The 14,675-nt window shown below is 43.2% G+C and overlaps 1 protein-coding gene across 9 annotated transcripts in view; it reads left to right on the forward strand.

Moving 5' to 3' along the window:
• Positions 1-1,389: 1,389 nt before the first annotated feature.
• LOC121591699 (PDZ and LIM domain protein 3) overlaps positions 1,390-14,675 on the forward strand; it is a 32,365-nt gene continuing 19,079 nt past the window's right edge. For 2 of the 9 annotated variants that reach the window (XM_041912515.1, XM_041912517.1), the window contains exons 1-2: positions 8,292-8,394; positions 8,557-8,966. In XM_041912515.1, the coding sequence (XP_041768449.1) occupies positions 8,850-8,966 (117 nt within the window). In that variant the 5' untranslated portion in view covers positions 8,292-8,394; positions 8,557-8,849. Of the gene's footprint in view, positions 1,929-8,280; positions 8,395-8,556; positions 8,967-14,675 lie in introns of those variants that run through there. The other 7 variants (XM_041912510.1, XM_041912509.1, XM_041912516.1 and 4 more) reach the window with 7 other exon arrangements.

Here is a 14,675-nt window from a genome sequence, read left to right on the forward strand (position 1 = left end):
ACAAGGCTAGACGGATGCGATTCTCATCCAAAACGTCCCCGAGTGGCAAGAATTCAACTATTCAGCAACGTCGAGAACAAATAGGTCAAGGAATTAAGGAAATTAACAATAGACTGGACTGCTAAAAACGATTTGTTTTTGAGTAGTTCTCAAAATTCAACCTTTGGACTTAAGTAAAACGAGCGAAACGCTTAATACAACTAGAATTCTATCAAAATTATCAATTTGTTGATACTATAACCAATTATAATAAGAAAAAATTCTTTTGTTGACCTATGGCAGAGCACCAGAGTATCTTCTAAGCTGAGACGCTTTGGTTTAATACAGTCTAGTCCATGTTCCAACCATCTAAGCATCGATTCATATTCATTTGTACCTCGTACCTTGAGGAATTTCTTATTAATTTCCTTATAATATAAAAGAATTTATCATACGTTCGCCTGAAGCTCGATAAACCACTTTCATGGTCATCGCTGAAGGCCACCACTATGATGCCGCATTTCCGTTGGCATATTTTACACCCAACGGTCAGCCATTTCTCCTTTCCTCTCTCTCTATTGCTTGTCATATTACTCCGTTTAAATTATGCTCTTGATATGAAAATAAATCACCAGTCTTGAAAATCCAATGCTGCCGGTCCGATTTCAACGCATCAGGCGCCCGAATAGATCTGGCAAAATCGTTTAATGTCCCACCAGCGCGAACACATCCGCCTGACAGATGTACAAATAGTTTATCATAAACAGTTGCTTCCAACGTGCTGTGTCGCCATGGCATGCGATCTCTGCGTTTGGCACCGTATCACAAGCTCATCAATCACCGTTGAAACCGAACCGAAAATGAAGCCGGAGCCGCCGATCGACATCGTCGTCGTAAAACGTGCTACCCTCGACGCGACGGGTGTATTGGAGTGGTAGAAGTGGAGTACATTTTCACCGCACAGCGCTTCCCGCGAGCAAGAATGTTCAAATAAATGGAATTTATTTACACTGGCTGTGGTTGGCGTTTTTTTTTCCCCCTTAACTTTTCCTGCACTGCCAACCCTTGCTTGTGGTCCGTTTACGATTCGTGAGCAATGTTAGAGGTTAGACTTTTTAAAATGGTAATTTACTCTCTTTCGTTTTGCTAAACTCTCTTTCTCTCCCTCCGATGCAAATGATCCGTTTGCGCAAGAAGCTGACGTCTCGGATGTGATCTCTAGGCCGCCCAATGCCCTGCCACTGCTGTCCCATGCGTCCCTTCAACTGTGGGAGACCTGCGCATACGAACACCGTCCGTCTTTCCATTGAGAAAATTGCATTCCCTTCCGATCTCGTTCCCGATCCCGCAAACCCATCGTTCACCCCGAACACCCAGGTTGATCCCAAGGCACGAAACCAAAGAACCCTGCTCAGTTGTGTCCCGAAAGAACGTGGGTGTCGATCGTATGCCTGTCCCCTGGTGAGAACAATCGCGTATGTTTGCTTATATTGTGTGTACACTGTGGTTCGCCGAATAGACGTGGTAAAGTGAGTGAAAGAGACGAACGAAAAACGGGCGGGAAAATCGTTTGTCGTTAATCGGGGTGCTGAGCGTCGTAGATCAGTCGCACTTCAGTAGTAGCATTGGCTAGGGTGTACCGTGTAGAGCAGGTTTCGTGTATCAAGTGTAAAGCAGTAACAGTAGCAGTTCGCATCGACAGTGTCCATCTGAAAATCTTCCTGCCGCGTGGAAAGCAGACAAACGCATCTTTTCCGGGAAGGTCAAGTTTGCAAGACATTTTGACCCCCTTAGCACAGACAGACAGCTCGTAGTGAAGCGTTCAATCACCTGCGCGCACGATGGAGTACGATCGTCAGCAGTTTGAGCGACCGGCATTTTGGAGACTGCCCAAGCAGAAAACGTTCGAGCTGCCGTACGGAAGGAAGCGGGTCCATTTCAGCGAGCAGGTGAGTACCGAGCAACGGGCCAGACGGTGCTCATCATTTGTATCCACACCTTTGTAAAGATGGACATTTGTGGGGAAAGCCGTCCGGAACAGGTGTTTGCTGTGGCGCACAGTGCTATGCAAACGGAAAGAGGAAAAACATCACTTTCCAATGTCATTCACCATACGGTGTTTCGACGAAAGTGAACTTTTTTTGTGTGTCATCTGGCTACTTAACGTTGGTTGACGTTGGGGCCGCGGATGTACGATGAAACGAAATTCTGATTCTTAAAATAAATCGCAATTCGTGCACGCGAGTATGTGTGTCATATCGCAATGCTACACGCAAACATTGTGCTACCCTTGAATTATGCTTCAATAACACAAAAAGATGGCTCCTATTGTTGGCCACCATTACTATGTCAGCCTATTTTTATACAATGACACTGGGAGACAAATCATCGGGGCGGAATAATAATTGAAACCTTCGCTGGTTTTGTGCGTCGTCAAGACGGTTAAAGCAAACCAAACTTTCATTTAATCCTGCGTAGTTACAGTTTTTGTGTTGAAAGTGTACATCTTCTCGTGAGCCAACGAATCCATCGTCAGCTGATTCTGACGGACGGGTATTCTGCGTCAAGCGCCGGTTTATATAATGGTTTACGTAACAGATTCCTCACAAAAACGTCACTATTGCTAGTTCACATTGTCCATCGACTAACCGCAAATGAGGTGTTGATGGGAAATCAATTCAAACTGCTGTCGGAAAGGATTGACATGTTTGTACAGCGTGCAGCATGGTTTTGATCGGATTGTAAGCAACACTGTAAGATGGTTTACGATTGAGATTTTGGGTAGGTGACTAGTTTGGTCGGAGCAGCACTACATTGTTTGATTGTAAAAATAAACGTAATGCTGGCTGTTATTGTGATGATATCATTTCTCCATTGGTACTATTTCCTGGTAGCAGCTGTGCTATCAGGATTGTGAACTTTGAAGTAACTGCCTGTTTTTTCTTGTCAATCTATTTAAGTACAACATATGCTGTTTTACCTAAGCTAGCCGGACTCGTGGTACAGTCGTCAACTCGCACGGATTAACAACATGCCCGTCATGGTTTCAAGCCCCGAATGGACCGTGCTCCCGATACGTAAGACTGACTTACCTGCTATGGTAATAAATAAGTCACATTTGCCGCTAAACCGTAGCACATGTTTTCCTCGCGTGCAACGGTCATCCAATACAAGTTTGAATATTTAAGCCCCTGCTACATATGCAATCCGTACAACGCCATTGCTACCCAAGCAACAAAACACGCGAACCCTTGAAGCGTTGCAAGCGTTTCCAAAGGGCAACGATAAACAGCAGCACTGATTTTCTTTTTCATTTGCGGCTATTCGTATGATTCTTGCTACCTGCAAACTTGCAAGCAATTCTTTTTCCACCCCGATTTATAGAGGTTCATTCCTGAAAGGGTTCATAAATAAGCAACACAGTACCGAAGGGTTAAGCGTATCAAGAAACAGCAAGCCCTTCTCGGTCCAGCGCGTCCCTAGACCCTACAAACATAAATAATTGAGGGTAAGTGCACCCTTTTCTTGTCTTCGGTCTTTTAATTTTAGGATAATTTAAGACGCGTGCCGCTTTTGATGTTGCCCGCGAAAGTGTAAGATATCGAGAAAGAAAGCGTACGCTCTTAAGAAAATTCATATATACTAAAAACTGATGCCAAAGGGGTTTCCAAAAACTCATTGAATGGTTTTTTGTGAGTTTGTGGATGACCGTAAATGTGCAAGTAAAAATCTTTTCCTAACAAAGCTATTCTATTTTAATAAAAAAATGAATAAATGAATTTCCATTTCATATAAGACTTACAGAGGATTGCATTTTAATGACGTTTAAGGTTGAGGACCCGAAAATTGTCTATTTCCTATAGTTTACTATTTGATTTGAAAAAGGATTCAAAACGGATCATAACAAAACTCCAATCAAACTGGTTTTCATTCAGATGGAAACACATCCAATTGCCTTCGTTGACAACATTTTATCGAATTTCCCACCGAAACAAGTATTTTCTTTTCCACCCAAAATCCTAACAAAACAGGTAATCCTTCGTATTCTTCATAATGCCCCAAACAAAAAGCAACCCGGTTCAGACGAGCTGTCCCAAAACTGGCGCCCAAGGTACCCGTCCCGCAACCGATGCATCCCACAGGTCACCGGGATTGACCTGTTTCCTAAAATTTCTTCCTTTCTTTCAAACCGGAATCTTTTGGTCGGAGCGTCTTGCTGTACCGAGACTTGAGAAAGCCCATTCTTCGTCTTTCCCACTACCGGTTGTTTAAAACTTTTGACGCAAAAGATTTTTAAAACGAAACATTCCACCACAATCTTTACGCAATACATTCTGCTCTGCTTCTCTGATGCCCTTGGAAAAGGGATCGCTTGAACCGGCTCCATGCCAAGTGTGGCGCTGATTAGTGTGCGATTGATTCGGTTCGGTAGGAACGTTCGTCCGTCAAATCAGTGCACCAGTGTAAATTGCGTTTCACATTTATCGCAGCGCCGATTCGGTCGGTCGGTCGGTTTGAATGGGTTTGGATCGGTTCCAAGTTCGATATCCCGCGGGAATAGGATTAAACTTGCACTTCTACTACATCAAGCAGAGGTTGCAAAATCGTTTCCACGAGATCGTTAAGAAATCTCGGCCCTGTACAAGCTGCCCTCTCGTGGGGCCTTTAATGTGGTACAAGATGCAATCATCTGTTCCCCTTGCGCGGAGCAACAGAACTGAACCACTTGAACTGACCTATATTTAGTCGTCAGCACAAACAGACAGCGCTTTGAAGCTACTGTTGCTGCAAATTGTTTGCCGACTTTCGGTCTGTTTGGTCTTTAAAGCGATCGATCCGACGCGTCCGGCACTGCTGCATGCGGGACATCCCGGTCTGCTGCGTACGGTGCGGTTGGACTGGAGATGTGTGGCTGGGTACATCTCGCCACTCGCCACAATGGTCACCACCCACCCACCTCAGGCAGCGTAACGATTCCCAAACCGGACGCGTTACCCTTTTTGCCCGGGTTGCAGGACAGACTGACGGGTTGCGTTAGACATCTGTGCGGTTGTTTTGGAACGGTTTGGCTGGAACGTCTCAATGCCAAAAGCATAAATTCCACTGTCGACACCTTTCGTATGGCGGTGGGCTGGTAGGCGTAAGTGTGAGCAGTGGGAGTAATATCCGGTAGAAGAGGAATCATCTGTTTCTGTTCGGCGTTGTTCCTGCCTTCGATCCAACCAGACAGAGAGACTGGTTAACCGGCTAACCGAAATGATAGAACCTTACATTGATGGGGAATAATTGAAGCAATTGAATGCTGCCGGAACCGATCGTTTAGTCTCACTGCTGCTTGTGCTTGCACAGCGATGATCTCATCCTTATGCACTTATGAGGGATATCCGGAAGGGTTTCCTGGTTGAAGGAGCAATTTGTGGTTGCCATATACTTCCAACATGTTGCTTTCAACAGAGCTCAAGTCGATTGTACAGTAAGAAGTTGGATTTTTGAAGTAGAATTTATTATATTGTGTCAAATTATGAAGAATTGTTTTATAAACTTTGAAAATGTCTAACTCCATTAAACTACTTTTAGATTTCAAATAGAATGCTAATTCTATTCCTATTCTATATTGTACTATTCTAAACTCATTTGAATATCTAATGTGAAATCGTAAACCTAAAAAGGACTCAAATAGCTGCCTCATTCCAATCGTTCACGCAATACAACGCCATCGCCCAACAATTTCCAATGTATTAGTGCCTACGCAATAGCAAAGCAAGATGGTGGTGGTGATGTTAATGATGCACGGATGTGGTACCCGAACCACAATCAACCCTTCGGTTGTCGTGATTTCACCCTCAGTCCGCGAAACCCACAGCCCGGTTTTGCGCGAACGGTATGGAAAAATCATTTTCCACCGCGTTGCGTAATGCGCAGCTTCATCCCCGGAAGCCATCTTTTTCGCGGCGATACGCTCGCCTCCTGTGCATGGCATTTCTGTGTGTATGGGTGTGTATGTGTTTTTAGTACAAGGGGTAGGCGATGGCTGCTTGGATGAGACTGGCTGCGCTTGTGTGTGTGGGTGCGCGTGCGTTTATGTGCGTTTGATGAATTTGGTTGCAAAATGGTGCTGTGCTATGTAAATAGACTAATTGATTGGTGTGATTTCATAACACTAATTTCATTATTTCTATTAAGAACTCCAAAGAGTTCCCTTAAGAAATGTAAAATTTTGTAGAATTTGTCATAAGTATTACATTTCCTCGATACATCCAAACCATTACAAAACGCGCTGTTTCATGAGCGTTATCTTTTTGTTGGGCAACTTCACCACCCAGCACGAAGTAATGTCTGTCTCCGTTTCAACCGGATTAAGTTTTATTTACGCTGCTCGAAATGTCCCCCGCGGAATGATCCACGTACGTTGCAAAAATTCCCATTAAACGGCCACCGAACGGTTCCATACGCGCAGACACTTGACGCTAGCATGTAGATCAAGCCATAAACACAATCCCTACCACCGTAGAGACTTTATTTTGGTCTGCATTCAAAACAGCAAAACCCCACTACCAGAGTGTATGATTTGCCAGATGACACACGATCAGCACGAACAAAAAATGGACGGAATTTCTTAAACACTTCCAACGGCGACGTGCTGCAATCGAAACCGACTCATGTGTCCATCGTTCTATCCGTCCATCACCACAGCAGCCGTCGAGACGAAGCATGCTTTCTCTGGGTCAGCATAACGGTTATGATTCCCACTCGAGGGAAACGATTATGAATTTCAAAATCATCAATTTGGACCGAGGTACGGTACCCGGGGTGTCCCAATCGATACACCGCTAGAAGGTTACAGTTTCCCCCCGCCATTGCCGTCTGACGCCTAGAGCGTAAGCGTAGAGCGATGAGCGTGATATGAACGTGCTGTACCTATGCGTCTTCAGCTGCCGACACTGCAGTTTACGTTGCTCGTGGTCCGATTATGGATGGGAATATATTTATAGAAACTATCACTTTAGAACACTTCTGCAGCGCCACCCAACAGGTGTCTACGATCCAGTTTTTTGTGCTGATTGCATGCTGTGACTGTGGAGTGGGAATAATTGCAACGGTACGAAGGACAAATAGACTGGAATGTTTGCAATTACAGAATTAAACTAATTATGACATTTAGTATACGTTAAACATCTCCTTTGAATGGCGTAACTATACTTTTCAATATGCTGAAACCTTAAAATTGATAAACAATTCAACAACTGCCAGCAGCATTTTCCCTTTGCTTTGCAACACAGTCGTTTCAGTACTGTGCTATTCGTCCCATACTAACAGCTTCATCAGTTTTCACTGTGTGTGACTCATCTGTACAGTGAGCAGAACGTAAACAACGCACCAGTACTATCCCAACTCAACATCGAAGCATGGGTCAATAAAAGAGCGACATCCTTTATACTTTACATTATTTTGTAAAGCTCGCTACAATTATTTGTAATGATTCACAGTTTATACAGAGCATTTGCTGTAACTATGAGTAATGTATGCATGACTAAAGGATAGATCCCCTTTACAGCATCGAGTCCAATAATGAGCCGATGACTAACACATGTTCAAGGTTTGATTCCAATGTTCAAAGGCAAACATAAAGTATAAAATGTAAAAGTGCATTACAAATCAAGCTTTAAATACACCGCGAACAACTTCATTATGCCATTTGACGAGTGAAGTGATCCACTCGAGACGATTCGATCGAGCATTATTGCGGCTATGATTCACATTAAATGATTCACATTTAAACGAAAACACTTCCCAAAGGAAAACACGTACACAGACAGTCACACATCACGTCTGATGACCAATGCATCTTGCCCCGGGTGGAAGAGGGAACGTTACATCTTGAAGATTTTCCTTACCTGCCCTCCCTTTCTTTGCACAACTCTCACCCTGCCACACGATCGCACGATCGGGTCCACTCAGCTGAGCTGAAAATGAGTGATGCACGATCGTTGCTGGTCTCGGCCACAGAGAGTGACCGCAGCTCCCGAAGCTCGCACAAACACGCGATCACGATCACGTCGCGGGAGCACACACGTATACGATTGGGCAGTGCGAGTGACCGTCCGGCGATTAAAATAAATATTTGATTTTCGACACCGCGGTCCGTCCACGGCCACGTCCACGGGATTCGTCCGGTCGGGTGAGTGCCTGATGCGAAGGGAAATAGGAGAGAAAAAAACGCGCACACACACACACATACACATTCATACCCAGGGAGCATACGACATTGCCCGAGACTAGAGAAAAACGAGGTCCCCGTTCAGGCTGGGCTTCCCGGGTGATGCTAGCAAAAGTGCAACCAGACAACGACAAGCGACAAGCGACACGGTTCTGAAGTCGGTCAGCGCGGAAACAATTTTCAGCTAGCGAGCGTGCGTACGTGTGTGTGTGTTTTTGTGTGTGTGTGATTTTTTCTGTGCTTGTCGGGAAATATCGAGAAAGAAGTGATTTTTCCCATTAAAACGAAACCCAATCTCAGTACAGAATTAATTGGAAAATCTATTTAATTCTTCTTATCCTTTTCCCGCTGTGTTTTAGTGTGAACCTCTAAAGTGTGCCCTGCAAAGTGTCTCTAGGTGCTGCACGATATTTTTACAGTTACGTGGATATTTTCTCGACCTTTCCTTCTCACTCTTTCTCTCTGTCACATACACAGAAAGTGCCAGTGATCGTGTAATTTTGGTGCTGAGCAGACAACTCAGGGTGGGAGTTTCAAAAAGTCAAACAAGAGGATCGAAGAACGAGAGGATTTAAACATATTATTTTCCGTACAATAAAGTTTGTGTTTGTGTGTGTGTGTTTGAACCAGTGAAGCGATCAACTACAGCGCAATGAGTCCAAAACCGCACGACTTTACGGTTACGCTGAGGCGTTCCTCGCCCCAGGTCGCGTGGGGCATCCGGCTGGCCGGTGGTACTGACCTGAACGCACCACTTATCATCACACGGGTAAGCATCGTCAAGAGGGTGGGAGCATAAAAGTAGCGAACAAAACCCACCAACCAACACTCGGCAAAGGTTACGGTGACCGATTGTGTCAAAAATAAAGGAACAATGCTCGCCACTCGACTGCGCAAAACGGAAAATCGTCGCCCGTGGGGCCGAAGAAAGTGGCAAAATGAAGAGGGAAATAAAAGTGAAGAGGGGAAAAAACAATGTTATTGAGAGCCACTCGGTGGAGTAGAACAACCGACGGCGGGTAGGCGAGCATGGAGGCGCACACGATGTCAAAACAACGCGCACAATCGCGCACTGCCCCACCGGCACACCGATATCCATTTTCTTGGGATGGTTGCCAATTAAATTTTAGTACCATTTGCAGTCGTAGTCGTTTGTTTTTTTTTCCTCACCCCATCGGGCGGGAAAAAACGGGATAAACTCAAGCCAACATGGCCTGCAGCAGCAGCAGCAGCAATATCGACGGTTGCATCGTGTTGCATCACAGTTTTGCAGTGATTAATGGTGGTTTGTTAGCAAAATGGTTGCCACCCTGGCTGCACCCGCGCTCTCTTGTTCAGGGTGTTTATTAAAACGCAATATGGAAACAGGATAAATGCATCTTGCAGACGACCGGGGCGGTATAATAATGTCGCTGCACTCGGCCATGCCGACGAATGTGGTTACGAAAGGTCAGCCCAAGGGGCAAGAACAGTCGTAGTCGTGGATAAACAGTCTGCTTTATTACATTCGCGAACGGTTTAACGATCCGTTCATGCCCAGTTAATGTATTGGAACAACGAAAGGATTGTTATTTACCTGTTATTATTGTTATTTGTACCTTTACAGCGATGTATTGTTTTCATCCGTTGACGTTGGTTTGAGCGAATCAAATCATTTGATACAATGTAAGCGAGAGACAATAAATATATTTGATTTATTGTTGCACAGAAGATTTAACGCTTTTTTGTTGTACAGAAAACGTGTGCAGTTTACTCACATTGAACTGAGTTGTGAGATTGTTGGACATTTTAATCTCTTCATGTAAATGATTCCTCGAACAGCGCTCAATTGCCATTAAGTGCTAAGCTTGTTGATCTTCTGAATATGTATGTCAAGCTCAGGTTACTACAAAACAAGCATTATTCTTAATTCATAAAGGTTCTTTTGCACATGAGAGTTGTACAAATATGATGCATCTTAGGAGAAGCAATTCATATCTTGCTTGTTTTGTTACTTAACATATCTCGTATAAGAATGTTGGAGGAATTCATTAAAAAATCATGATTTTACATTGCCATTCTCGCTTATTCTCGCCAACACTGTAAGAAAATAGAAAGGTAAATATGATGCTCTGTCGTTTATGTTGTCTTTGAAGAATATTTTTATACATTATTGAACACTGATTGAACATAATAAGCCGGTCTCATGGTACAGTCATCAACTCGTACGACTTAACAACATGCCCGTCACGGGTTCAAGCCCCAAATAGACCGTGCCGCCATACGTAGGACTGACTATCCTGCTATGGGGGGAAATCAATAAGTCACTGAAAGCCAACCCCACAAGTGGGTTGACAGGCCTTGACCGGCATCGGTTGTTGAGCCAAAGAAGAAGAAGAAGATTGAACATAATACCAACCTTGTGGAGAAATCTGCTCTCCTTCTTAAATGAAACAATTATTTAACTAAATAGGAGTGTTTGATCCCTTGTTGAGCATCATGGATACCTTTAATGACAACACATCTCACACACCTCATAAAATAACATAAATTCAGACTTTTTTTACATAAAAACAGTGAAAAGATACTTGAGACATGGTTGAGCAAGTTTATATATTCACAAGCAAATTGGATCTAATACAGATTGAGTCGAAAACATTCAACTGATTGTTCAATGAATAAAACACTAATAATAAACCATACTAAAACGAACTGGACTTACACTTAACAGGACAGTTACATAAGTCCTTCTCGATTCAAATTCCGAATATTCGAATAAATATCACTGATAGAATGATTAATATTTTAGAACAAGTATTAACGAAGAAACTGCTTGAATCATTATACTTTGAGCTGCACTACGAAAGTATTTTATTATATGGTGTCCTATACCTGTTACAAAACATGAAGCGTCTCCATCGAACGCTACCATACCATTGCGTTTGTATGTATCCCTCTCTCGCTCTCTCCCATGCTCTCTCTCTGTCTCTCTCTCTCTCTGAGCAACGACCTTTTTCGCATCCCACACGGTTCGCTTCCGCCGACGCAACGGCGCGCGAGGAAACGGCCGTGACGCATAGCAGCGCAGTCGAGCGCATTCTTGGCAGCGTGTTTGGTAGCAAGATTTCTCTATCACTCGCAACGACCCACAGATGCCACGCATGGGTGTGCAACACTTCCGACCACTTACTTCCGAGCCGGGCGGTGGTCCGAGCTAACCAATGCATGCGGCCGATGCACATTCTGTGCCAACAAACACATTTGAAAAAAAAAACACTGACAAACAAAGTTCGCTACCGTTCACTGAACCAACGGTGCGCGCGGCATTTTGTTTCGCTTATTTATTCGCAACCCTGATCGAACGCTGGCCTCCCGACAAGCAACGCTAGCTCGGGAAGCTGACAAATGATGCGTCAAAGTGAAACAAATTATTTCCACTCGCTTCTCTCGGAAGCGTGTTCCGTTTTTTGTTTTCATCTTCTAACGAGCCAGATGATAAATGATTATTTATTAGCTCACTTTAAGGCTGCAAATGAGCAAACACAATTTTGATGTTTATTTTCATTTATAAAGCAGCTAAAGAAATCGACAAAATTAATGCATGTTAAAGAACGTTTTTTTACAAAACTGTCCCTTCAGCAAGGATCAATTCTGTCGCCCACCTCTACGATTAACCTTCACACTTGTACAGCCGGTTGCAAGGAAGCGCAGCGTAGCGTAATGCTTTGCGCATAATATCTACGAATTGACGCAATGTTTCGGCGCGCTGGGGTTTTGCGTACGGTTCTACGGTCCTTGGGTTTTTTGCTTAAGCGATGCTTCATAACAACATGCCAACGCCGTCACAATCTGTTTAAATTTTATCGCTTCACTAATAACTAGGTTAGCCAATTAAAATTGACATGAGCGGGAATGGCTACACGGGCTGGTTTGTGGTGCCGTGCCTGTCAGTCAGGTTGTGTGAAGGTTGCTAGAGAAAATTTGAAGTGATAAAAAGTAATTCACTTTTAAGTAGGGCATGATTCTTTCAAAAATATAAAATAAGGCATTTTATTTAAGATTAATTCTAAGATCATGTTTTATAGTTTTGAGATAGATGTGCAGTTGAATTTCTGTTGAGAGCAATTCGCTTGAGGATTTGAGGTGTAAGTCGAATGTCACCTTTTTCAGCCAAAATCTAGGCGCTTCGTCTACACACATACACATTTTCGTTTTACATTTTGTAATTATTGGAGCAAATTGTACTGATTTGATACATAAACTGTTAAAATTCCAAATAAAATTGAGTAATTCGGGAACAGACTGTATTTTGACGCCATGTAATAATACATTATAGAAAATTCTACTAAAGTAAAGTGTGCTCTTTTCATCACCTGAAATTGCAATATTGATAGAAAATTATGTATCATATACATAGAGATCATAATACATTGAGAAGTATATTTGTTTGTAAATATCTTATTCTATATGGTGTTTTATTACTGGAGTTGACAAAAGCTCTTCAGTACTTTAAAACTTACTGCTCGTAATTTAACTTAACATAATTATTATTATTATTATTATCTAAAGCGTTTAAACGCATCGTTTGAGAGTTATGAAATTAAAATAATAGTGATAATAGCGATAGTTGAGTAACATCCTGAAATTATTGATATTTAAGCTTGTTGTCACGAGTGTAACAAAAAGTGATCTTGGCTATTCGCTAGAAGAAATCATCAAAAAATGCTATTTTATTGTGTAGATGTACTTTAATATGTCTACTTCAAGGTATAGTTTATTTGATTTGAAAGCAATCTTTTCGTAAAACTCTTTCGGCCCTCCGAATATTCTAACATCCAGCTCTCAAGACCAAACCAAATATCGTTAAATGAAAATGCTTACGATCACCTTGTCGTAAAATATGTCACCATATACCCACAGCCATACTCACACAAGCACAGCCGCCCACTCACACACACACACGCACACACACCCACTCGAATAGCGATTCAATTCCCTTATCTAATTTTCTCTCAGTGCTAATTTATGCATAAGGAAAACTTTATCCTTTCCCGCCAGAATCCTTTTTACGTTTTATTTCGATGAAGATAGTGAACTTGTTTGCCCTCCGATACCGTTGCCGAACTTAAGCACCGAAAACTCTTGCTAAGAAAACTTACCCCCCTGTCCCATCGTCCCATCTGTACTCTGCTCATTTCTTCCGAAAGCCATAGCGTATCTCAAGCACGTTTGCTCAAGATGGCCGTGTATGCAGCATTTGCCATTTGTATTATAATTTATGTTCAAAGTATTTTCTCCATCCATTTTCCCGCCATTGCCAATGCTGGCTCGACAGGAGTACTTTTAGTGTGTAGGAGAGTCAAAACCACACACACACACAGAGAGAGACATCCGCACCGACTTTCTGTCACTGCAGAAAAAAGATAAGAGTTTGGGAAAAGAAAATTACAAAAGCGTTCCTTTGCTCCACAAAACAGGTTTCACCCCGTACAGTGGAATGCTTGCTCAAACCAATGCGCAAAAACGGAGGCGCAAAAGAAAAGGACGCCTTCTTTTCTTTTGCTTTATCGGGTACCGGAGAAGAAAACTTTGTCGTCATCGTCGGTGTCGTCGTCGGTGTCGTTTGCCGGCCTTTCTTTTATGGTGATACAAAACCGAAACCCAGCGCCGTGCTGCTGCTGCACGGTCTGCGCCGCAAAGTGCGGGTCGTAGCCATTTTTAATTAATGCGAAAATCTTAATTAGATTTTCATTTATATTAAATTTCTAGATAATTTATTATTTTAATCTTGCGAAACGGGGGGCTGAACGAGCCGGCGAGGAAAAAAGGGTCTGTTTGTAGCTTGTAAAGAAAACGGTGCCCGGAGTGGATGTGTGTGTGTGAGACAGGGGTGGTTTTCTTTAAGTAAGAACACCAAAGACGGCCCATTCAATCACAGATCCTCTTATCGCTTTTTGCTTTGCCGTTTTGCGTGTCATTTGAAGGGACAGGGCATACGGGTCATGCTTTCAATGTCGAAGTGAAGTTAGCAATACTGATGGAACCACCCTTCAATAAGCCACCCACCTTCAGCTTACACTGAAACCGGTTGAAGTTGTTTAAATATTTACCCAGCAGAAGGGAAAGTATTTGCAATATGCGTAAAAGTTTGGCAATTTTTCGCAAATGACAGTCCCCATCCCAGTGCTTACTGAACTTCGGCATCTGATTACCACTCACTCTCTCTCAGTCTCTCTCTCTCTCTCTCTGTGCTGTGCCATTGTCATTAAAACCCGAACGGGCAGAGCAAGGTCGTTACAGCTAATTTTGTCCAATATAATCCATAAAACGGCAGCCACTGTTTCGCAAACGACCGACCGAAAACAAACTCTTGTAAGATGCTGAGATTTTTCCTTTTTCCCTCCGATACCACGGAGCCACACCCAATTTTTCCTCGTGTCCCCGGTGTAGCGCCTTGCGCCGCCTTGGCTTGGCTTTTATGCTCCGAAACTCGGCTGGT

The sequence above is a fragment of the Anopheles merus genome, chromosome 2L (genome assembly GCF_017562075.2).
Source record: "Anopheles merus strain MAF chromosome 2L, AmerM5.1, whole genome shotgun sequence".
NCBI lineage: Eukaryota > Metazoa > Arthropoda > Insecta > Diptera > Culicidae > Anopheles > Anopheles merus.